General features: G+C 47.2%; 1 protein-coding gene and 1 long non-coding RNA gene across 2 annotated transcripts in view; one reads left to right on the top strand and one right to left on the bottom strand.

Moving 5' to 3' along the window:
• Positions 1 to 3488, top strand: part of LOC138844287 (uncharacterized) — a 64451-nt gene extending 60963 nt beyond the window's left edge. Inside the window, exon 3 of the long non-coding RNA XR_011379864.1 lies at positions 2880 to 3488. This is a non-coding gene — a long non-coding RNA (uncharacterized lncRNA). The remainder of the gene's footprint in view (positions 1 to 2879) is intronic.
• Positions 3489 to 14681: 11193 nt separating this feature from the next.
• Positions 14682 to 16499, bottom strand: LOC103352377 (antileukoproteinase). Its single transcript, XM_008274757.4, has 3 exons — positions 16341 to 16499; positions 15377 to 15523; positions 14682 to 14847 (listed from the first exon to the last, which is right to left on the bottom strand). Exons 1-2 carry the CDS (start codon positions 16423 to 16425, stop codon positions 15378 to 15380), a joined length of 231 nt encoding a protein of 76 aa, XP_008272979.1. The 5' UTR covers positions 16426 to 16499; the 3' UTR covers positions 14682 to 14847; position 15377.
• Positions 16500 to 23606: the final 7107 nt, after the last annotated feature.

The following is a 23606-nucleotide window of genomic DNA, read 5'->3' as shown; positions in this document are numbered from 1 at the left end:
GACACACATCAACACACACACACAGACACACACACACACACCAATGCATGCACATACCACAATACACACACCAACACCAACACACATACACACATCAACACACACATCAACACACACACACATACACACACCACTGTACCTCGGTGACTTCCAGACTTCAGGTTCTATCCAGACAACACACTACTTACTCGGAACCTTTGGTAGTAGTGATTGAATACCAAGTCAAACTAGCTTAGGCAGGAGGCCAGGAAAAGAGTGGGGAGAGTTGCTCCCATGGTAAAGGAATAAAGCATTGGCTGCTGTCTTCACACACTCCTTTTACAGTCTTTTCTCTGCTTCTCTCAGTGTATTAGGTTCATTTTTCTTAGCATTTGGAGAGTGAACCAGCAGGTGGAATCTCTCTCTCTTTCTCTCTCTCTCTCCTTTTAAATAGATGAAAATAAATAAATAATTTTTAAAAAGGATAAAGGCATACTATACATATACACTAAGGATACCCACCCCACAGAAGATCTATGTTTTCTTCCATTCAAATGTCTGGGTGCTTTCTCCCAATCCACTGTGATACCAAGGGCATCCTCTCATTCTATATCTAGAATTTCATCTTCTAATGAGTTTCTTGGTGTGTCTCAATGACACCTGTGAAATGACAGGGTTTAATGATTTCACTAGACTTCGAAGGTAAGAATGCCTTACAGATTTTCCCCAGGGCCAGGGAAGAGTGATGACAAAGCCCAGTTTGATGCTGGGAAGGATAAAATGATAGTGTAGGTCTGGGTGGAAGTGGAGGAGCAAGGCATTACGGGGAGCTCCCTGGTTTTGAAATCAAGACTGGATCTGCCATTGACTGGTCAGTGACCTCAGGGGATTCCCTCTTCTTGCCTGTGCCCCATAGTATTTAAAATCAATAAAGAATTTGGTTGTGACAGTGCCTACAGGCTGCTGACACTGCTTGTCTGTGAGAAAGTGGGACAGCTCTTGGGATTATCAGAGGTGATGGGATAGCAATGTCATCTTTACCTGTGAATGGTCTTCATGGAAAGCCCCTGTGTGCCTCCAGGATGAGATGTCTATTTGCTGATAGCGATAAGGACTGTTTGCAGAAGTGTTGTTATGTGATCTTGGCACCAGGTGTCGGTACTTTTGACTCAGGACTCTGGGCCTTGGATCTGGACCCTGCTCCCTGGCTGTAGGTTCCACAAAGGCATCTGAGTGATCAGTCTTACAGGAGGGGGTTCAGAAACAGCAGGAGGGTGGCTAAGACTATGTTTAGGACATCTTCGTCCCATACCAGAGTGCCTGGGTTCGAGTCCCACATCTGTTCCTGGTTCCAGCTTTCTGCCAATGCATACCCTGCATATGCCTGGGATATATACCCTGGGATATAACAGAGATGACTCAAGTAGTTGGGTCCCCACTATCCATGTGGGAGACCAGGATTGAGTTCTTAGAGTTCTCAGCTCCTGGCTCATTTCTCAGCCCTGGTCCAGCCCCAGCAATTTGCAGGCTTTCGAAGAGCTGCTGATAGGAGATCTCCCCCACCTCCTCTCAGTAAATGACCAATAGAAGTTCAGATGGTGTTGTTTACAAATCCCCCCATTTCCTATACAGAGAAAAAGAAAACACATCTACAGAAGGGATAAGCTGTCAAAGAAATTCCCAGAACCAAGATGGAGCACACATTTCCTGGCAGGTGCTTCAGGTCTCTTTCTTCTTGCATTAAGAGTCCCCATCAGCCAGCACCATGGCTCACTAGGCTAATCCTCCACCTGCAGTGCTGGCACTCTGGGTTCTAGTCCAGGATGGGGCACCGGTTCTGTCCAGGTTGCTCCTCTTCCATCCAGCTCTCTGCCGTGGCCCTGAAAGGCAGTGGAGGATGGCCTAGGTCCTTGGGCCCTGCACCCGCATGGGAGACCAGGAGGAAGCACCTGGCTCCTGGCTTCGGATCAGCGCAGCACGCCAGCCACAGTGGCCATTTTGGGGGTTAACCAACGGAAGGAAGACCTTTCTCTCTCTCTCTCTCTCTCTCTCTCTCTCTCTCTCTCTCTCTGTCTCTCTCTGTCTCTCTCACTCTCTAACTCTGCCTGTCAAAAAAAAAAAAGAGTCCCCAGCAATAAAAACATGTTGTTCTCATTTCTGGGGCTCCCCTAAGTCTAGCATTTGCTCCTAAGATATCTAGAATGGAGGGAGGAGGAAGAGACAGACTTTGAGGTAACTCTGGTTCTACAGAACCTTTCCCAAAAGAGAAGGAACAGACTTACTCAGCTGTAAAATTAAAAAAAAAAAACTTTATTTTGCAACAAAATGGATACAACTGGAAACCATTAGACTTAGTGAAATAAGCCAGTCCCAAAAAGGACAGATACCATGTGTGTTCCCTGATCTAGGGGAACAAATAGAGTACCTAAAAGGGAATGTATTGGAGTGAAATGAACATTTTGAGATTCAATGATTGCTTTGCAGTCCTTGTCTCTACTGTTGAGGAACAGTGGTTTTTTTTTCTTTATACTATTTGTTAACTGTTTACTTTAGTGTAGGGTTAACTTATGAGAATAAGGTAAACTGAAAATAGATCTTTGTAAAAATTAAGCATTGGAATAGGAGAGAGAGGAGGGAGAAGGATTGGAGTGTGGGCAGGAGGGAGAGTAGGGTAGGAGGTATCACTGTGTTCCTAAATCTGTATATATGAAATGAATGAAACTTGTATACCTTAAATAAAATTTTTAAAAAGGGGAGTGCAGATGCCCTGGCACATGCCCCCCACCTCACGTCTTGAGTTGAGGAATGCTTCCTTGAGCAGAGGCTGGACCACGGTGAAAGGTACAGTAGCTGAAGCAGGCAGATGGGTCTAAGCGGGGATACTTTTCATCTCTTAACAGGTCCTGTTCAAAGTCGAACCACTGGAGATCATGTTCTATTCAAAAAGAAAGATTCACGGAAACTCCTCTATGCAGACCAGGATGGGTTTTCATCCACGGATGTAGCTTTCAGCCAACTTAGATCCTGCCCTAAGACTCCCTTCCAGTGCTACGTGTGGGATCACATTCACCTCTGTGAAAATGACGCTGACTGCCCAGGGAACAAGCTGTGCTGTACAAGCCGTTGCGGGAATGTCTGCTTCACGTCCCCACCATCTAACAAAAATCAGCAAGAAAAGAAGACCCCTGAGAACACAGACGGCTGAAGAGTGGGGAATGACCTCAGAAGGTGGGAGGGCAACATGGGGAAGTGACGGAGACACCGAGGGCTCCCAGGAGCCATGCCCTGTGCTGAGAAGGGCAACACCGTCTCCTCACTGTCTCCAGTGCTAGGCTTGCTCTTCCTCACTGCAGCTGTCCTGTGCCCGGGCTGCCGGCTCCCATCAGTCCCGGGTCCCTGTAGCACTCCCCTCTCCATCCTGCGCATTCTTCCTCACAGTTAGGATGCCCAAGCCTGGGGCTGCTTCTCTCATCCACTTTCCAATAAAAAGTCTCCTTTCTGCTCATTTATTTCTGGCTCCTGTGATTTCTGGGTTCCACAGAACTCTGGGGAGATGGGTGTAGAAGTGGAATCCCTCTCACCACTGGGGAGCAGCCGGGGCCCTGTATCCTGAGTGTATAGGAGAGAAGGGGCAGGACCAAGAGCTCCACTTCCTGGAGCTTCCTGCTGGAAATCCAGTCATCAGCCCCAGTGCTGTAGTCTCTCTGTCACCAGCAGGTGGAAGTCTGGAAATCTTGTCTTTGGTTCAGGACCAGGAAAAGACACAAACAATTCACAACAAACTGAACAACATAACCCGCTGTGTAAATTTTTGGCAGGTCCCTTCCTTCCAATCCACTGTCAGTCCCGACTATTTTGGCCCCTCAGACCAGCCAAGCCTTGTGGCTAAGCCTACAGCTTCCTCCTTCCTTTCCTGTAGTTTCCCAAAGACCGACATACTTCTGAGAAGGCATAGAAATGACGATGCTGCGTGCACACTGGTAAATGCCTATTCGGGGGGAAATCTGCTGGCTCATGCCTGAGGTCCCTTCACTGATGCCTCATTCCTTTAGGTTAAGCAATAGCCTCTCCCAGACTTGTGCTTTAAGACGACATGAAGAGGCCCGGCAATGTGTTCTCAGTCTGTGCTCCTTTGGTGTGAAGGACCAGGGAGAGCAGTGTTCTCTGGAGAGACACGAGGTGGGGGCAGGACAGCCTGGGGCAGTGACAACAGGGCTGGGACTACCTTGGAAAAACTTGAAGGGCCTCATGGCTCTACTGTTGACCTACCTGCCCCATGGCCCTTGTACATGGAAGCTCCCAGGGAAGGCCAAAGCCTCAGGTGTAGGGGCAGTTTGGGTGGTGGGAAAATAGCAGGGGCAGGGGAGTCAGGGGATGAGTACCCCAGCTTGGCCTTCCCACACTGTTGACCCCAGGGAAGTTTTGTGCCTCCCTGAGCCTTCTATGTTGAAATGGAGAGGGCTGGGTGTAACTATTCTGGACAGCCAGTCTACCCTACCACCCTGGGATCTGGAAGCTCTTTCTTTCATGTTGGGCTCCTGCTGTGAGTGAACATGAGGACAGGGGCTTGGAGTGAAAGAACACAGACCACTGCACTCTTTCCCTCTTCAGCTAGGTGCCAGCATGGCATCCTACCACCACCTGGCCTCATTCTCCAGAGGGTAGGCTGGACTGTGTAGGACTATGGCACCAGGCTTCTTAGAGTGTAGGCAAGAACAAGAGAAGATCCTGCTGTGGGTTCTATACATAGTAGATTATGTTTACTGTTGCATTTATTTTACATAAAAGCCCTCTCAGATTGTCATTATACATGTCAATAATTATGCAAAGACCACAGGAAAGCTAGGTTAAGTCACCACTCCAAACTACACAATTAATAAGTGCTGACAAATCTATTTCTATTAAAATATTTATTTGTTTTCATATACCTAATAGAGAAAGAACACCTTGACCTAGATGTTGTTCAGATACATGGTAATAAGTTGGTATGAGTTTATTTTGCTGCAAAAAGTTGTGCAATCCATGCATCACTTTCCCATAATATCCATTTCAAATAAACTTTCTGAAGTCCACTCATATTTACCTCTTTAATTTACCTTTTAAGTATGTCACACCCCAAATGCACTTTTATTGGATAGCAGTAGAGGTAGAAAGAGCTTAAAAATCATATTTAAGTGGCTGCAACACCAGCATCCCATATCAGAGCACCAGTAAAATCCTGGCTGCTCTGCTTCCATCCAGCTCCCTGCTAATGTATCTGCAAAATCAACTGAAGATGGCCCAGATACTCAGGCCCCTGTACCCATGTGGGAGACCCAGGTGGAGTTCCAGGCTTCTGGCTTCACCCTGGCCCAGCCCTGACTGTGTGGGCATCTGGGGAGAGAAGCAATAGATAGAAGATTCATATATCTCATTCTCTCTCTCTCCCTCCCTCCTTCCCTCCCTCCCTCCCTTCCTCCCTCCCTCCCTCCCTCCCTCCTTTCCTCCATCTCTATCTCTCTTTCCTCTGTCTCTCACTCTTCCCTTCAGATAAATAAATCTTCAAAAATATTGTACTTACGTTCACGTGGAAGAACTAATTCATGTGAATGACCATGGATATTTAAACCTGAAGATTAACTGGAGGACGTTTGGAAGTCCTAAACTTCAAACTGTGCAAAGCAACAATAATTAATACACTGGTTTTGTTGGAAGAATAAACCATTAAGCAGAGAAGTCAATAGAAAAGAAAAGATAACCCAAGAAACAAGTCTCATTTTATCTAATTCAGTTTAAGGTAAATGGCAAGTTCAAAACAATGAATTAAACTTCAGTCATTCAAGACATAAGATTTCAGACTCTAGGTTCACTATTTACAAAAACAAAAGAACTACTCTCATTTGAATTGAAGTATTGATTAAGCTACCTGGAAGAAAATATTTAAGGTGGTTATTATAGTTTCTTTTCCTATAGGGAGTCCGATGTGAGCAATCTATGGTTAACATGGTGGCTCAGCAACCTCTTGGAGTCCTAGCCTGTTCCCATCTTGTTGCTCTTCCATTCCCTGGGATGTTAATTTTGCATCTCAAAGGATGCTGTCTACCTTTTTATGGCTGTAGGTGGCCAACTTCATATCTACGTTCCAGACTACAGGGTGGGGGAAAGGTGGGAATCACCTCAGCTTGAAGAAGACAAACGAAATTGTATTCTCCACCTGCCTCCCACTCACTCAATTTCTGATCCCCACTGGACACTGGAGAGGCTTTTTCTGAAGGCCACAGGCAGAAGAATAGGCAACAAAAAGAAAGAAAACATGGAGACAGAAGAAGTAAGACTCATTGAAGTGTCTAGACTCTATGTCTTTGATCTCTTCTCAACTGTAGCATTTTCCTCCTTCCTTCTGCTAGCTTTGGGTTCAGCTTGTTGTTCTCATCTCCAGTAAGTATAAAATTAGGTTGTTGGTTGGAGAGCTTCCCTATTTTTAAATGTAGGCATTTGCAGCTATAAATTCCCCCTTACCCCAAGAACTCTTTCACCAAATCCCATAGAGTTTTGGTAGTTGTGTTTTAGTTTTCATTAGTCAAAGGAAAGCACGTTGTACTTGCTTTTTCATCTTTGTTCCATTGGTGTATAAAACTTTTTAACAATTTTATACATATGTATGGACTACAGTGTAACATTTCAACATAAAAAGTGTGTACTGATCAAAGCAAGATAATCGGCCGGCACCGTGGCTCACTAGGCTAATCCTCCACCTTGCGATGCCGGCACACAGGGTTCTAGTCCCGGTCGGGGCGCCGGATTCTGTCCCGGTTGCCCCTCTTCCAGGCCAGCTCTCTGCTGTGGCCAGGGAAGGCACTGGAGGATGGCCCAAGTACTTGGGCCCTGCACCCCATGGGAGACCAGGAGAAGCACCTGGCTCCTGCCATCAGATCAGCGCGGTGCGCCGGCCGCAGCGTGCCAGCCACAGCGGCTATTGGAGGGTGAACCAACGGTAAAGGAAGACCTTTCTCTCTGTCTCTCTCTCTCACTGTCCACTCTGCCTGTCAAAAAAATAAATAAATAAATAAAGGCAAGATAATCAACATTTCTCCTTTTCCGGGCTCCTGGCTTCAGCCTGGCCCATCTCCAGTGGTTGCAGCCATTTGGGGGAATAAACCAGCAGAAGGAAGATTTCTCTCTCTCTCTCTCTCCCCTTAACTATGCTTTGCAAATAATCTTTATTTATAAATTTATTTATAAGTTTTATCTTTATTAATAAATTTATTTGAAAGGCAGAGTTACAGAGAGAGAAAGGGAAAGACAGAGAAATCTTCCATCTGCTGGTCCATTCCCCAAGTGGCCACAATGGCTGGGCTGGGCCAGGTTGAATCTGGGAGCAAGGAATTTCATCCAGGTCTCCCACATAGGTGGCAGGGGCCCAAGTGCTTGGGCCATCTTCCTGCTTTACCAGGTGAATTAGTAGAGTCCTTGATCAGAAGTGGAGCAGCCAGGACTCAAGTTGGCACCCATATGGGATGCTGGCTCTACAGGTGGCAGCTTTATCTGCTTTCCCAACCCCTCTTGGTACATCTTCTTCTGCCATGGCTGTGAAGGGGCAAGTGCAGCCACCCTGTCCTGAAATGTGGATGGACAAACTCAGGAATGAAAGTTTGCCCATACCAGGTAACTACAGACAGCAGCACTGAGGACAAGGAGATATGGGGATGGAGAGATGCAAAGAGTGTTAATGAGGACCAATTGTAGCCCTGACACCAACTGCAGGGTCTGGGGCTATTGTATATCCCACGGTTTCCTATATAGGCAGAGCACACCAGAGATCAGGAGTAGCTGAGCCCAAGTGCTGTGGCCCTGGGTACACTGTGGCTGACTGGGAGATGTGCAGCTCAGACTCCATTGGAGGAACACTTGCCTGCCCAGCTGTGGGTGGTGTAGTTCACTGACCCAGGCCAGCCAGTGCTCCTCCAGACACAACCTTGGTGTTTAGCTGAGATCACACAGACCAGAGGCTCCCAGGCAAGGGCACAGCAAGGCTGTGATACAAGGGCTTGTCCTTTCCTACCCAATGGAGGGCTCCTGCAGCAAAAAGTCCTTGCTCTAGAGCTCCTTGTGGAGCTGGCAGGGGTAGCCTCAGGTTGGTAGTCATGGCTCCCTCTGCCCTGCCCTGATTCTTCTCTTTCATTTTACATATAGGGCTTTGCAATGAAGCTGGCTGTTGTGACCTCATCTCACTTCTTACTTCCAGCACATTGCCAGAAATGAGAACGTGCAATCAGCATGATCAGAGCCAGAACCACCTCTCACCAGTTGTGTTGTGGTCGCTGCTGCTGCAGTCACTGTCACCCACGGCCCTGGAATCGGATGTTGCTGTGGATGACAAAACTACATAGTGCTGGGAAAGAACGTCCCTTCATCCTTGCTGCTTTGAGTCAGAGGAGCTCCAATGTGCCAGCTCACATGTCTTAAGATTGTTGACTTTACTTTGTAATCTATATTTTTCCCACAAAAACACTGTTGTCCTTTCCCTTTCCCCCTTTATACATCCTACAGGCAGATCGGGAATTTAGGTTGGAATGATTGAAAATGTGCCTTAACCCGTGCTGCTGCCAGAGGCACTGTCCGTGGTCCTGAATGTGCACAGAGTGACTGGTGGGATGCTCTCCTCTTCTGTAGTCTGCCTATGCCCCCGTCTTCATGGGCTGGTGTAAAGGGATGGCTTTGAACCATTCAGCATGTTCTCACAATTGTGTAAAACTGCATGTTTACACAACATGGAAATATTCTTTTGTCATAATCCCTCAATATATTTATCAGTTCATCAATGGTGGTAAATAGTCCTCCCAATCAGTTGGGAGTTGTAGACAGGAACCAGGAGCTTCTTCTGGACCTTCCACATGGGTGCAGGGACCTAGGGACCTGGGCCATCCCCCACTACCTCTCCCAGGTGCATCAAGCTGGGAGCTGGATTGGAAGTGGAGCAGCCAGGACTCAAACCTGCACCCACATGGAATGCCAACACTGCAGGCCATAGTTCAACCTATTGCTACAGATTCTTTTTTTTAAGACTTGTTTATTTATTTGAAACTTAGAGTTACAGAGAGGCAGAGGCAGAGAGAGAGAGGGGTCTTTCATCTGCTGGTTCACTCCCCAGATGGCCACAACGGCTGGAGCTATGCTGATCCAAAGTCAGGAGCTGTGCTGATCCGAAGTCAGGAGCCAGGAGCTTCTTCTAGGTCTCCCATGCAGATGCAGGGGCCCAAAGACTTGGGTCATCTTTTACTGGTTTCTCAGGCCATAACAGAGAGCTGGATCAGAAGTGGAGCACTTGGGACTCGAACTGGCAGCCATATGGAATGCCAACACTGCAGGTGGTGGCTTTACCTGCTACGCTACAGCATCAACCCCACCACAGATTCTTGATTCTTCATATTTCTGGAGGATTAGCCATGAGACAATTTGAATGCAGTTACCATAGAAAGCCACAGGATGGAGCTGTAAACACAGTGATTTGACCCACTGGGATCCACAGCCCATGATCACAGTATTTTCATTTCTAGGGATGAACCATAGGTAGACTATTTAAATGCTATTTGAGGAAAATTGATTCTCAAGGTTTGGACCACAGACCAGTAGCATCGACATTGCCTGGGAACTTCTTAGAAATGCAAATTGTAGGTCAGATTCTCAAACTTGCTGAAAGAGAAACTTTGAGAATAGGGCCCAACAATCTGTATTTTAACAAACCTCCAGATGATTCAGATGCACACATAAGTTTGAGAACCACTGACCTATTAACACATAGAAAAATTCTAAATCTGCTACAGAAGATGACAGTCCAGTGGCTATAGTGGCGATGCATGGCCTCTTTCCTGACACAGACCTGGAAATGCTTGGTTAAGATGTAACCTGGGGCCGGCGCCGCGGCTCACTAGGCTAATCCTCCGCCTAGCGGCGCCGGCACACCGGGTTCTAGTCCCGGTTGGGGCGCCGGATTCTGTCCCGGTTGCCCCTCTCCCAGGCCAGCTCTCTGCTGTGGCCAGGGAAGTGTAGTGGAGGATGGCCCAAGTGCTTGGGCCCTGCACCCCATGGGAAACCAGGAGAAGTTCCTGGCTCCTGCCATCGGATCAGCGCAGTGCGCCGGCCGCAGTGCACTGGCTGCGGTGGCCATTGGAGGGTGAACCAATGGCAAAAAAAGGAAGACCTTTCTCTCTGTCTCTCTCTCTCTCTCTGTCCACTTTGCCTGTCAAAAAAAAAAAAAAAAAAAAAAAAGATGTAACCTGGTCCCTCTGAAGGAGGGCCTTTTTTTCCCAAAACCTTTTATCTAAGGAATACAAAATTCACGCATTTCCTAAGTACAACTTTAGGAACATAGTGATTCTTTCCACCATACCCACACTCCCACACCTCTTCCTCCTCCCTCTTCTATTCCCATTCTTATTTTTTACTAAGATCTATTTTCAACCAACTTTGTACATATATGATTAACTCTATGCTAAGTAAAGAGCTCAACAAATAGTTTGAAAAAAAAAAAACTGTTCCTCAACAGTCAAGACAAGGGCTATTCAAAGTCATTGCATCTCAAAGTGCTCAAAGTGTCAATTTCACTTCTGTAGCATACCTTTTAGGTGCTATATTAGTTATCACAGATTAGGGAGAACATGTGGTATTTGTCCTTTTAGGACTGGCTTATTTCACTAAGTATGATTTTTTTGAATTTCATTCATTTTGTTGGAAACAACAAGATTTCATATTTTTTACTGCTATGTTGTATTCTGTGGTGTACATATCCCATAATTTCTTTATCCAGTCTTCAGTTGATGGACATTTGGGTTGATTCCATACCTTAGCTATTGTGAATTGACCTACAATAAACATGGGGGCACAGATAACTCTTTCATATGCCGATTTCACTTCCCTTGGGTAAATTCCCAGGAGTGGGATGGCTGGGTTATATGATAGGTCCATATTCAGATTTCTATACTGTGTTCCACAGTGGCTGTACCAGTTTACATTCCCACCAACAGTGGATTAGAGTACCTTTTCCCCCACATCCTCACCAGCTTTTTTTTTTTTTATTTGACAGATAAAGTTAGACAATGAGAGAGAGAGAGAGAGCAGAGAGAAAGGTCTTCCTTCCGTTGGTTTACCCCCCAAATGGCTGCTACGGCTGGCACTATGCCATTACGAAGCTAGGAGCCAGGTGCTTCCTCCTGGTCTCCCACATGGGTGCAGGTCCAAGCACTTGGGCCATCCTCCACTGCCTTCCCAGGCCACAGCAGAGAGCTGGATTGGAAGAGGAGCAGCCAGGACTAGAACCCGGCGCCCATATGGGATGCCGGTACCGCAGGTGGAAGATTAGCCAAGTGAGCTACGGCGCTGGCCCCCTCATCAGCTTTTGTTGTTTGTTGATTTCTGTATGAAAGCCATTCTAATAGGGGTGAGGTGAAACCTCATTGTGGTTTTGCTTTGCATTTCCCTGAAGGCTAGTTGATCCTGAGCATTTTTTTCATGTCTGTTGCCATTTGGATTTCCTCTTTTGAAAAGTGCTTGTTTAAGTCCTTTGCCCATTTCTTAACTGGGTTGTTTGTTTTGTTGTTGTTGAGTTTTTAAAATCTTTTTCTATATTCTGGTTATTAATCCTTTATAAGTTGCAGAATTTGCAAATAATTTCTCCTATTCTTTCAGTTGCCTCTTCACTTTCCTGAGTGTTTCTTCTGCAGTACAGAAACTTCTCAATTTGATGTAATCTCATTTGTCAATTTTGGCTTTGATTGCCTGTGTCTCTGGGGTCTTTTCCAAGAACTCTTTGCTTATACCAGTGTCTTGCAGGGTTTTCTCAATATTTTCTAATAATTTGATGGTATCAGTTCATATATTTAGGTCTTTAATCCATTTTGAGTGTGTAAGGATTTTGTGTAAGGTGTAAGGTTGGAGTCTTGCTTCATAATTCTGCTTGTGGAGATCCAGTTTTCTCGAATGAGAAGTTGAATGAGGAGGACCTTTTGACAGCACAAGTTTATCACGCCTTTACCTCTAAGCTTTTCTCACAGTGCCCTCTAGTCATTTACTAGAGTGTGCAATGAAGATAGGAAAGTGGTCCATACTTTTGAAGGTGTTCCCCAAAATGTAGTAACAGGAGTTTCAACCCCATTTATTATCTGCTGTAAGCTACTGTTGCTGTTGATTTCTTCTGAGAGGATTCATCACATTCAAGTATCACTAATGTTTGCCTTACTATATAACAGCTAAATTCTTACAACAGCTTCTGCCCTCAATCTTTTGTGATATTGTATTAAACAGCCTTTTTGAAAACTCCACTGTAATCCATGAGAGAATGAGAATAAAGGGGCAAATAATGTATTAGTTTTATTATGAAAATAGAATTGACCTTACAGACCCTCCAAAAAGGTCTCAAGTATCCGCAGAGTAGCCCAGACCACACTTCGAAAACTATTGCTCCAAAGTGTCCTTTAGAAAGGATACAATAGTGATTCTGCTAAGCTTTGAATGTAAAGGCTTCTTTGAACACAGAAGCTTCTCCATTTAAGGACTGAACAACCAGTAGCCCCATCATTGACTCTATTCCCATCATGCAGGACTCTCACCATGCAGGACTCTCACCAGAGACAAAGTACATGGTAAAGGCAGATAGGGCTCTGGTCACCAGCTCTTCTACTGTGGGTTTGGCCCCACCAGAATTGCCCAGCCCTCCCCAGCCATCATGATCTAGGCAGAAAGTCCAACCAGAGGCCAGTGATTCGGCTACTTTTCTGCCAAGACCTGAGGCCACCAAGAAGTCAGGTGCCATGTCGTTTATTGCATCCTCAACTCAGAATCAGAGATACTGTCTTCAGGGCAGACAAGGCTTGGCTTGTGGACATGAAGGCATTTGTTTTCTAAATTCAATCCTAGGTATTTCATTCACTTTGAAATGATCCAAAGAAGGACTTCGTGTACTGTCATTTCTGATTGTTATCACATAGGAATATTCTTGAGCTTTGTACATTATTGTTGTATTGACCAATATTATTAAACTTAAGTTTATCAATTTGCTGAGTTTCTTGAATTTTATATGCGGGTAATTATGCTGTCTGCTCATGACCTTCCTCTCTAAAGAACGCATATCTCCTCTTCATCCCATTGAGTGGCGTGAGGCTGACACAGCTCATACAGTGGCTAAGGAGTGATCCTTGGCTTGCTCTGTCTTTAACGGAGAGAGACTGAAGTGGCAGCATGTGGGCCATGTGCTAACATTAAAGACATTCCAGTCTAGTCTTAGTTATTATCATTAATGCCTGTTGCATTTTTCAGAAAGCTTTCTAGAATTAGGGGATTATAATTTTATCCTGTAAGCTATTAATGTAATAAATTGTCCTAATGTTGAATCATGCTTACATTCCTTACAAAAATCTACTTGCCACTTAAATTGCTGAGGGCCCTGAAGGTTTTTTCACCTTTGCCAAATACATGTGCCTGAGCCAATTCCTCCTCCCTCCCCAGTCCCAGGAGTTTTCTACATCTGCAAGATTGCTGGGGACAATATACCTTCCTTCTCCCTGGAGCTGCCTCAGCTGCTCCTGCTGTGGCCCGTGGCTCCACCCCAAGGGTCTTCACATTCTCCAAGTACTTAAGCCACCATCTCTACACCCCAAAGTCACTCCAACAGGTGTTCCACAAACACAGTGGCCAGGGGACACTGCACAGCTACTGCATGTATGCCCACAAACAGCCCCAAGGCCCTGCACTGCTCCATGCAACCAAGGCTGACCACTGTAGCTAAGCTACTGCACCCTGCCAGCCCTGGCTCCTGCAACTGTATGTACATAACAGCTGGCCCTGGCCTCTGACTCCTGCCCCTCCCACCACTGTGTTTACACCTATAGCCGTTCCTACAGCTGCATGTGCACGCACATGTCCATTCTGGCACACAGCTGCCTCCACACATGCAGACAACCTAACCCATGTCATGAGTCAAACAAAACCCACCGTGGCAATACACTTACTTTTTAAAAAAAAGATTTATTTATTTATTTATTTGAGAGAGTTACAGACAGAGGGAGAGACAGAGAGAGGTCTTCCATTCACTGGTTCACTCCCCAAATGGCCACAGTGGCCCAAGCTGGGCTGATCCGAAGCCAGGAGCCAGGAGCTTCTTCCAGGTCTCCCACACAGGTGCAGGGGCCCAAGCACTTGGGCCATCTTCCACTGCTTTCCCAGGCCATTAGCAGGGAACTGGATTAGAAGTGGACCAGCCAGGACTGAAACCAGTGCCCATATGGGATGCCGATGCCACAGGCAGAGGCTTAACCTACTGTGCCACAGCACCAGTTCCTGGCAATACACTTATTTTAAGACAGAAGAAGTGATGTCTTGGGAGAGTGAAGAAATGAGAAAGACACTGCAGGGGCAAACCTGCAGTGGCCCAGTCACACCGTGTCCATGGCACACATGGTGCATCCTCCAGTGCTCCACACATTCCGGAAAAGCGGCTGTTCTCATCGCTTCACAGATAGAAACGCTGAGACTTCAGAGGCAAGGCCACTTGTCCAAAATCCCAGAGGCAGTCCTTTGTGATTCGTGATATAAACCCAAGTCTGCCCAGCCCCAAAGCCCCCTCCTTCCACTCCATGTCTGGAGCAATGAGCCCCCCGTCCTGTCTTCCATCATCACCTCCCACCTGCTCACCCTCAATGAATCACAGAAGCAAGGAGGACACAGAGAAATGTGCTCACTGATTTATTCACAGGTTGATTAGTATTAGCTTTGCAAGGATGTGTGGTGACGGAACCAAGTCCTCACCACAGAAGGCCCCAGAATCCAAGTCATAATGGAGGTTGCCCGCGCATACGGAGAGGGAAGCCAGAGGGTCTTCCACGTGGCTGGATCAAGCTGGGGAAAAATCAGAAAAGATCTTCAGTAAGAAAGCAGCCAAATCATCTCAAAGAACCCTCATGAGAGAGATTAAAAAAAAAAAAGAGAGAGAGGAAGGTGGAATGGTTGCCAGAGTCTTGGTATCAGGAGAGGGAGTTCAACTCCTGTGTCCACTGTGCAACTCCAGACTTAGAGCGTGGAATGAGATTATCTTGAAACTCCACTGACCCTCTGGGCTGTGACTCGGCAACATCATGGAAACAGCCTGCGTAAGCAATATTTCGTGCACAAAGTACTTTGCAAAGCACTTTGAATTTCATTATGTCCATTTTACGGATGAAGAAACTGAAGCCCAGAAAACCACTTGCCTGGGCCCCTCACCCAGAGAAGCTGGAATAGAATCAAAGCCACAAGTGAGCCTATGAAAATCCTTGCCCCGAGACCCGGAGAGCAGGGCTCTTGAAGGCCCAGGAAGCTGGACATAGGCCTTGCTCGAGGTGGGGCTCCGCCACACCAGCGAGTCGAATCCGTCCCAGCCCCTGCTTACCTTACACGGGGAGAAAGCAGGCTTTCCCACAGCTGCCTTGGCAGCACTTGAGGTTGTCCTTGCACTGGCTGTCCGTCTCGCACAGGTTAGGCGGATTCAGCATCAGACACTGGAATTCCACCAATGGGCAGTTCCCAGGCTTCTCCCCTGGTGAGATCAAGGCCACAGGTCAGAGGCCTTGCACTTTAGACATCACCCCTTGTTTCTTGGACCCAACCTCTGCTCCAGCCCCCAGCCTGAGCAGGGAGGATCACCTCTTCCCGGTCCCCCATCACCACCGGCTCCTCCCTAAGACATCCCCCGAAGCAGCACCTTGGCTCCCCCAATTATCAGGTACCCAGTCAGTGCAGGTTGACCAGCTGTCCAGTGCTGACTGCACAGTGAGTCTTCAAGAGCCCTGTTTATCTGATTGCACAGAGGATCACCTGGAACAGGGAGCTCCCGATGGGCTGGCTGCTTCAGCTTAAAGGAATGCCTGTCTGACCTCCAGGAAGAATGATAGGGCCAATTCAACCAGATGCATGAGCAGCAGAAGCAACTGACCCAGGGAAGAAACAGAGGACTCCCAGGCACGGCCACGCACCCAAGAACAAACGAGTCACACAAAGGCAGGGAATGACAAATTGAGAGAAATGAAGAGTAACAAAACCAAGAGAGCCATTGAGAGCTAAGCCAAGGGCAGGAACAGAGGTAGACAAAGGAGAGCCAGGAAGAGTCACAGACAGGGTCAGAGAGTGAAGGAGAGCGGGGAGTCAGAGAACAGAATGGAGAGGGAACCCTGGGCCAACAGAAACATTTCCAGGTGCTCAGAGGCCTTGGAGCTCGGCTAGACTCACCTCCCACCCTCAGGGAGCTCTCCCAGGAACGGGCTAGAGATGAGAGCCTCAGGAAGCCATGCCCACACCACCGGGGCTCCCACCTCTCACCCTGCAGACAAGATTGGGCCAGGATGATTCCAACTCACCATTGTCCACACCTTCCACGGCCCAAGTTGCCATGGACCCCAGAACAACAAGCACCACGATGGGGAAGAGGACACTGGACCTCATGGTTCAGGCAGAGTGGCTCTGATGGCCAACGGGAAACCTCACTATTTATACCTTCCCAGTGGGTGTGGTCCCACTAGAATTTTTTGGCCCCTCCCAGCTGCTATTGTATAGGCAGGAAGCTTGGCCAGAGATCAGCAATTCTGGTCCAGGGAGACAGTGGCTACTTCCTTTTTCCAGGCCACACCATGAGGGCCCCAGGAGAGGTTGTCACAGCAGCCATCTGAGTCCTGAACACTCTGGGGACCCCGGGTCCCTTAGCCTTGGATGTGGAAGGAGTGAAGAGCTCAATTATAAAGGAGCTACCTGGCCTCAGAGCTGAAACCAAAGACGGCTCCTCTACCGAGGCTTTGTGCGCACACCCCTGATACTCACATTCCTGGGCTCTCATGGATTGTGCATTGCTACTACTGTGCAACACACTTCCCATCTCAGACATTCAGATGACCGTCACTCCACCAACAGGTGTTTCTTTCCCTCCAATAGTTGCACCGTTATATACCCAGAGTTAGGGCAGATACTTGCCACAGCAGTCAAGATGCTGGTTGGGGGTCTGGTATTGTGGCACAGAAGGTTAAGCTACAGCCTGTGATGCCAGCATCCCATATGAGTGCCAGTTCAAGTCCTGGCTGCTCCATTTCTGATCCAGCTCCCTGCTAATGCACCTGGGAAGGCAATGGAAGATGGCCCACGTACTTGAGCCCCTGCCACCCATATGGGAGATCTGGATAGAGTTCTAGGCTCCTGGTTTTGACCTGGTCCAGCCCCATTTGTTGCAGCTATTTGGGGAATGAACCAGTGAATATAAGATGTCTTTCTCTCTGACTCTCCCCCTCTATCTCTAACTCAGTCCTTGAAATAAATAAATGCATCTTTAAAAAAACATAAACAAGATTGGAGTCAGTGTTTGAGTCCTGGCTCTAATCTTTTTTTAAGACTTATTCTATTTTTCTGAAAGGCAGAGTTATAGAGAGAAGAAGGGAAAGACAGAGAGAGAGGTCTTCCATCCTCTGGTTCACTCCCCAGATGGCAACAATGACTGGGGCTGGGCCAGGCCGAAGCCAGGAGCCAGCAGCTTCTTCCAGGTCTCCCATTCAGGTTCAGGGACCCAAGGACTTGGACCATCTTCTGCTGTTTTCCCAGGCACATTAGCAGGGAGCTGGATCAGAAATAGAGCAACTGGGACTCAAACCGTTGCCCATATAGGATATGGGTGCTATAGGCCATGGCTTTAACCCACTGTACAACAGTGCCAGCCTCAAGAGTAAACTTTATCTGCAGAGTTCAACTCAGACTCCTCTGACCACCGTGTCCATGCTGTTGTTTCACCATCGTGTGGCCTCCTGATGTGTGAGAGTCTCCCATTCATTCCTCAAGGCAACTGTGAACATTCAAACAGACCTGGAGCAGTGCATTGTCATTGAGTGACGGCTCCACATCAAGTTATTTGTTAGGTATCCTCCGATCGGGCAGTCACCTGGCAGCAGATCTCTTTATGCAGAAGACACTCAGTGGTTTAACGTTTGGTGGGAAAAGAACAGAGGGAAATGTCCTGGGTAACTGCTAAAAGCCTGGTGCATTCATCCCTAGTTGGAGCACCCAGGGTGGCAGGTACGGGAGAAGTGGCAGGTGTGACTTCCACCACACGGTAATGCCATTGCCAGGTCAGGAAATTTTTTACTGGGAAGCAGAGATGAAGAGACAGATACACAGGGACAGATACAGATGCAGAAAGAGCTCCTATCTACTGGTGCACACAATGACTGGAACTAGGCTAGGACTGAAACCAGGAACCAGGAACTCAATTCACACCTCCCACATGGGTGGCAGGAGCCCACTTACTTGCGTCATCACCGTTGGCTGTCAGGGTCTTCGTGGGCAGGAAGCTGGAGTCAGGTGCTCGGATATGGGAGGTGGGTGGCAAAGTTGGGTCAGACACCTGCTCCCCAGGCCAGGGTGTCCGCTCCTCCCCTCCTCCTCTCTCCCTCTTTTGCTCAATGCCACGCTCGAGACAACACCTGGGGGTTTCTAAATGTTTGTTTTTATTGAGGGAAAAGGAGAATTCAGCAGCTAGCGCTTTCCGTCTATAACCGAGGGGTGAACGCCAACACTTTCTCATCAGAAGCGAGCTCCTGTGATCCATTAGTGTCTTCCACAGGCTCCCTGAGAGGACGGTGGTGCACGATTATAACTTTAAATCACAGACTGAAGATTAGCGGGGACCTCAGAGGTCAGAAACCACATACAGCCCCCGGACCAAATCTAGGCAGCTGCCTGTCCGTGTGAGCGAGGTGTTACAGAAGCATGGCCACACATCCGTTCGTGGACGTGTTGTCCGTGACGACTTTTCCACCACCCTGACAGGGCTGAGTAGTTGCAACAGTGATTGACCACAACGCCTAAAATATTTACTGTCTGCTCCTCTATGGAAAACTGTTTGCTGCCCCCTGATCTAGACCGACCTCTCAGTTTGCAGTAAAATAGACCGAGTCTCTCCAGCCCAAAGTTGCCTAATGAATTAATGACACAACACAAGATGGAGCTCTTCTAAAACTGGTTACTAACTGGTTACTCACAAGCAGAGCTGCAGAACCGGCTCGGTGGTGTACATTCCCCTCCCAACAGGATTCTAACCAGAAATTGATTCATCACTCCACTTCACACACCCTGTGTTGCTTTCTAGTAAATCCCATATCGTTGTTGAATTCATTCGTATTTGTTCAATTCATTCACACAAAATTATTTAACAGTTTCTTACCACATTTGCCAGGTTTTGTGTTAGACCTTGAGGCCACAGTGAAAACACAGGGAGCCAATACCACGTGGTCCTTGAGTCTGACCTTGAAGGGCTGGCGCTGTGGTGCAGCAGGTTATGCTGCGGCTTGGAATGCTGGCATCCCATAAGGAGTGCCGGTTCAAGTCCCAGCTGTTCCGTTTCTGATCCAGCTTCCTGCTAATGCACCTGGGAGGGCAGAAAAAATTGTCCAATTCTTTGGTGAGAGACCAGGATGTTCTTCATTCTGGCCCAGCCTCAGCTGCTGTAGGAATTTGAGGAGTGAAGCAGCAGATGATATCTCTCTCTCTCTCTCTCTCTGAAGCTTATGACAAACGTTTGGCACAGAGTCGGGTCTACTCGATGCCATAGACATTGTTTATATTACAGTCAAGTTTCTGCATCCATGAGGCACATAGGAGGCTGCCAGTCTTGAACTACAGGCCTCATCTTGGGCCTGGACCCATCTGCCCCATGAAGTGCTTGACAAAATCTGACTCCTACTGCACTAAGCCCACTGGTGAGCATCTATACATGCACCCATTAGGCCGCTGTGGTGGTCCCCACTGACTACCAATGTCCTAGGGGGAAGGGGGACTTGGCAACCAAGGGGACCTGCACATCCAGCGCTAGCAGGGTGGGAACCCTGGGCTCCCATAGGTGCCTGAACTCTGAACTCTCCTTTTGAGTCCCCACAGTGACTATGAAGGGTGCAGCTTTAAATAATTGTTTTAAAATGGTCATAACAGGTCTAGTGAGAGACTACAGAAGAGAGGCAGTGAAATGGGCACCTGTAACAGCACCTTTGTTCTTGCTCTTGAACAAGGGGCTGTATGTTTTCACCTTGCACCAAGCCCTGAAATCACAGGGCCAGCCCTGGAGGGGCTTATGGGTGCACACAGAAATGGCCATGCCTCATCCATCGTGGCTCAGGACGGGCCAGAAAGCAAGGATCGATCAGAGGCACACCACACACACACACACACACACACACACACAGAGACATCAGTGGGAAGCCCTGCTGAGGAGATGGGTGCAGCCACACATCCGCACCAGAAGCCTGTGGAGAGGGTGACGGACAGCGGTCGAGGTGGAGGAAAAAGAGAGAGAGAGAGAGAGAGAGAGAGAGAGAGAGAGAGAGAGAGAGAGACTCTTCCATGTACTAGTTTATTCCTCAAACAGCTGCAAAGGCCAGGCCTGGGCCAGGCTGGAGCCAGGAGCCTGGCACTCCATCTGGGTTTTCTACTTGGGCAATAGGGGCCTAAGCTCTCAGGCCATCTTCTGCTGCTTTCCCAGGTACATTAGCAGGAAGCTGGATCAGAAGTGAAGCTGCCAGGACTCAGGCACAGAAAAACAAATGTTGCAGGTTCTCATGCACATGAGGAAGCTAAAAAAGTTGACTTCATTGAAACAGAGAATAGAACATTGGTCATCATGTGTTGGGAAGAAGAAGGGAGAGAGACAATAGAAGGGAGCTGGATAATGGATACTGGAGTGCGGCTGCTCGCGAGGAATGCCCCAGTGTTCTCCAGCACAGTGAGGTCAGTCTAGGTCACAATTTAATGTACATTTTATAGATAACTAGAAGAGAGAAGTTCAGAGGTTCCCAACCCAAAGCGAGGTAAACTTCAAGGAGATAAAAAGTGAATTGCCCTGGGTGGATTACACATTGTATACGTGCGTCAAATTATCACACTGTACCCCATAAACATATGCAATCATTATATGTCAACTAAAAGTAAAATATAAAACTGACCGGGAAAGTTAGGCAGTTTCCATCACCTCTGGAGAGCCCCAGGTGGCTGATGTGGCATCCAGCTTACAGGGGGAACAATGGCCTGTCTGCTTCCTTCTCAGTATTTTCCCACCCCAGACAGTTTGAACTTTACAAGATTTGAACTTCCTTCCCACCCACTCGTAATATTCCTCATAAAACCGGGAAAGGTAAATTGTTCTTTTGGGCTCAAATGCTAGTGGGTAGGGATGCTGGCAAAGCATAATGTGAGCAAAGGTTAAAAAAAAAGACACGCATCCATCAAAGAAACAGCAGGAGGAACACCCAAGAAGGGTTGGTCTCAACCAACGGATGCCCAGCGAGAGCTGGTGGGGGGGTGGGTGTGTTAATCAGGGGCTACAGTCCGTTCCCGCAAAGGCTGGGTGTTTGCCCCCCTAGAAGGCATCTACTTATTCCAAGTTAATGAAATGGCATTAAGTCCTGAGGAAGTGCCACAGGGGTCTGAAGGCCAAAGGAAAGCAAGTGTTGGCCATGAAGCTTCCCCCGTGACCACTGTGAAAGAAAACCTAAGTGATTCCACTCTAGAACAGAGGCAGAAACAGCCTGGGAGGACATCCCCCAAGTTACCAGACTGCAACTCCTTTTGCCTGGATTTGGACGGTTACCCTGCAAAAACAGCAGTAAAAGTACAAAAACTCCGATATCCATGGACATGAATGTTTTCCAGAAGCCCACGTAAATGCATAGCGTGCAAAAGCTATGCATGGAGTTCACAAAATTTTCACCAAAAGAAACATCTTTTCATCCCATTTTCTAAGAGCATTTTGACATAGCCTCACGCTTGTAATATGGCTGAGGCAGCTCCTCCCGTCTTCTCAAACTCAGTGAGGATTCCTTCCGGTTAGCTTAGCTGACTACAAGTAAACCTTTGAACCAATGACTGGATGTCCTCATTGGTTGAAGATGTCAAAATACTTCATCACTGAGCGATGCAGTTCTCGGAGAGCGGAAGTGGGGTGATTCTCCAGGAGTAAATTAGGACAGAGCTACCAGGAAAAGGATGGAAGGACACTCAGCGGTAAAGACAGCGTCTTCTGAAGCCACCTCTTTTGGCTACTGAAATCTCCCTTAAACACTTCCCGAAACACCAACACCTGCCTAAAGTACACTCGAACTCTCTCCCAGGGAAAGCCAACAGAATGTCTCTCATGGGACAAAATCATCTCCAGGTCTAGTAACTGTTCTCTCAGTTAAACACAGAAAAGGCTCTTTGTAGTCTTTACAGTTTAATAGGTTTAACCACTTCGAATGTGCCTAATATACAATGATAGAATGAAAAGAGAAAAACTACAACTAAACATTGTGTTTACAAAAGAGAAATAGAACAGCAATATACAGGTGGCCACTAGCCCCTGGCATGTATTATCTATGCAGTAAGACTGGGATTGGGCTGGGGGTCGTCCTGCCTAGTGATGCCGTAACTTCCTCATAATGTGGAAAAAACAGTGCTGCTCTCTGGGGGCCTCTCCCTGCCTGCTGCCTTCCACGGCCACCTCTCAGAGAAGTATTGCTAAGGTGTCACTTCTTCAAGAGAGGGAGGGAGGAAGGATGCACCTTCTCAAGAACTCATTCCAGATGAATGCAGTGGCACCAGGGACTGACCTGAGCCATCAGTGGCTGTACAAGGTGAGGCTTGGATTTCTTGTCTAGTTGGCTCCTGGTCTCTTTGCCTCAAATAAAAGCATGGGCTACTGATCCTGTTCAGGCACCTCTATGAGTCAGTCTTGTCTTTTATTTACTTGGCTCAACTGTAGTGTGCACTTCTAATCCTAACATACACATCTCCATTTAATTCTGAAAAATACTCTCCCTTTATCTCTTTGGCTATTGCTTCTCTGCCATTGTCTCCATTCTCTTTTTGGAAATTCCACTGGGTATTTATTGAACCTTTTATTTCTAGTCTTCTTGTTTTGCATTTCTCTCCTATCTTTCTCTTCTTCATCTCTCTGCACTGTATTCTGGGTGAATTCCTCAGTATTAGCTTCCAGTTCACTAAAATTCTTTCAACTGCATCCAGCCCAGACTCTATTTTGTATGAATTTTTTGTTTCAATAGTCATTGATTTCCAGGACTCCTACCTGGTTCTTTTGCTATATGTTCATCTGATAAATCCAAACAATGCATATTTTACTGCTACCCTTTGATAAAGTAAACAGAACAACACTTTGACCAATTGTTAGGTAGCTTCACATCCTGAAAATTCAGCTTTGTTAGTTATTTTTTTAAAAAGTAAAAAAAAAGAGAAATATAATCCCTATCAATAGCAAGCACCTCACAACAGCTGGCTTATTTAATGTTAATCTCTCTCTCTCTCTCTCTCTCTCTCACACACACACACACACACACACACACACACACAACCCAGAGCTCATAGAGAGCTATAAGGTCATCTGCTACTCAGAGTGCCACATCTTGAAAGATCTTTGTCCAGTTGACTATCAACAGAATCTACTTTTGGACTCTACATCCTTTGTCGCTGACTTGGAGTGTGATCTTGGTCTGGATAGTGCAGCTCTGTGCCTCAGTTTCCCCATCTGTACCCTGATAGGGTTGAATTAGAAGAAGAAGGTGAAGCCTGCTCTAGAACTGATGTTACAGAGACTCACTGGACCACCC

Source organism: Oryctolagus cuniculus, chromosome 11 (assembly GCF_964237555.1).
Source record: "Oryctolagus cuniculus chromosome 11, mOryCun1.1, whole genome shotgun sequence".
Classification (NCBI taxonomy): Eukaryota; Metazoa; Chordata; class Mammalia; order Lagomorpha; family Leporidae; genus Oryctolagus; species Oryctolagus cuniculus.
The sequence above is the reverse complement of the archived record's forward strand: the minus strand, read 5'-3'. Positions and strand labels throughout refer to the sequence as shown.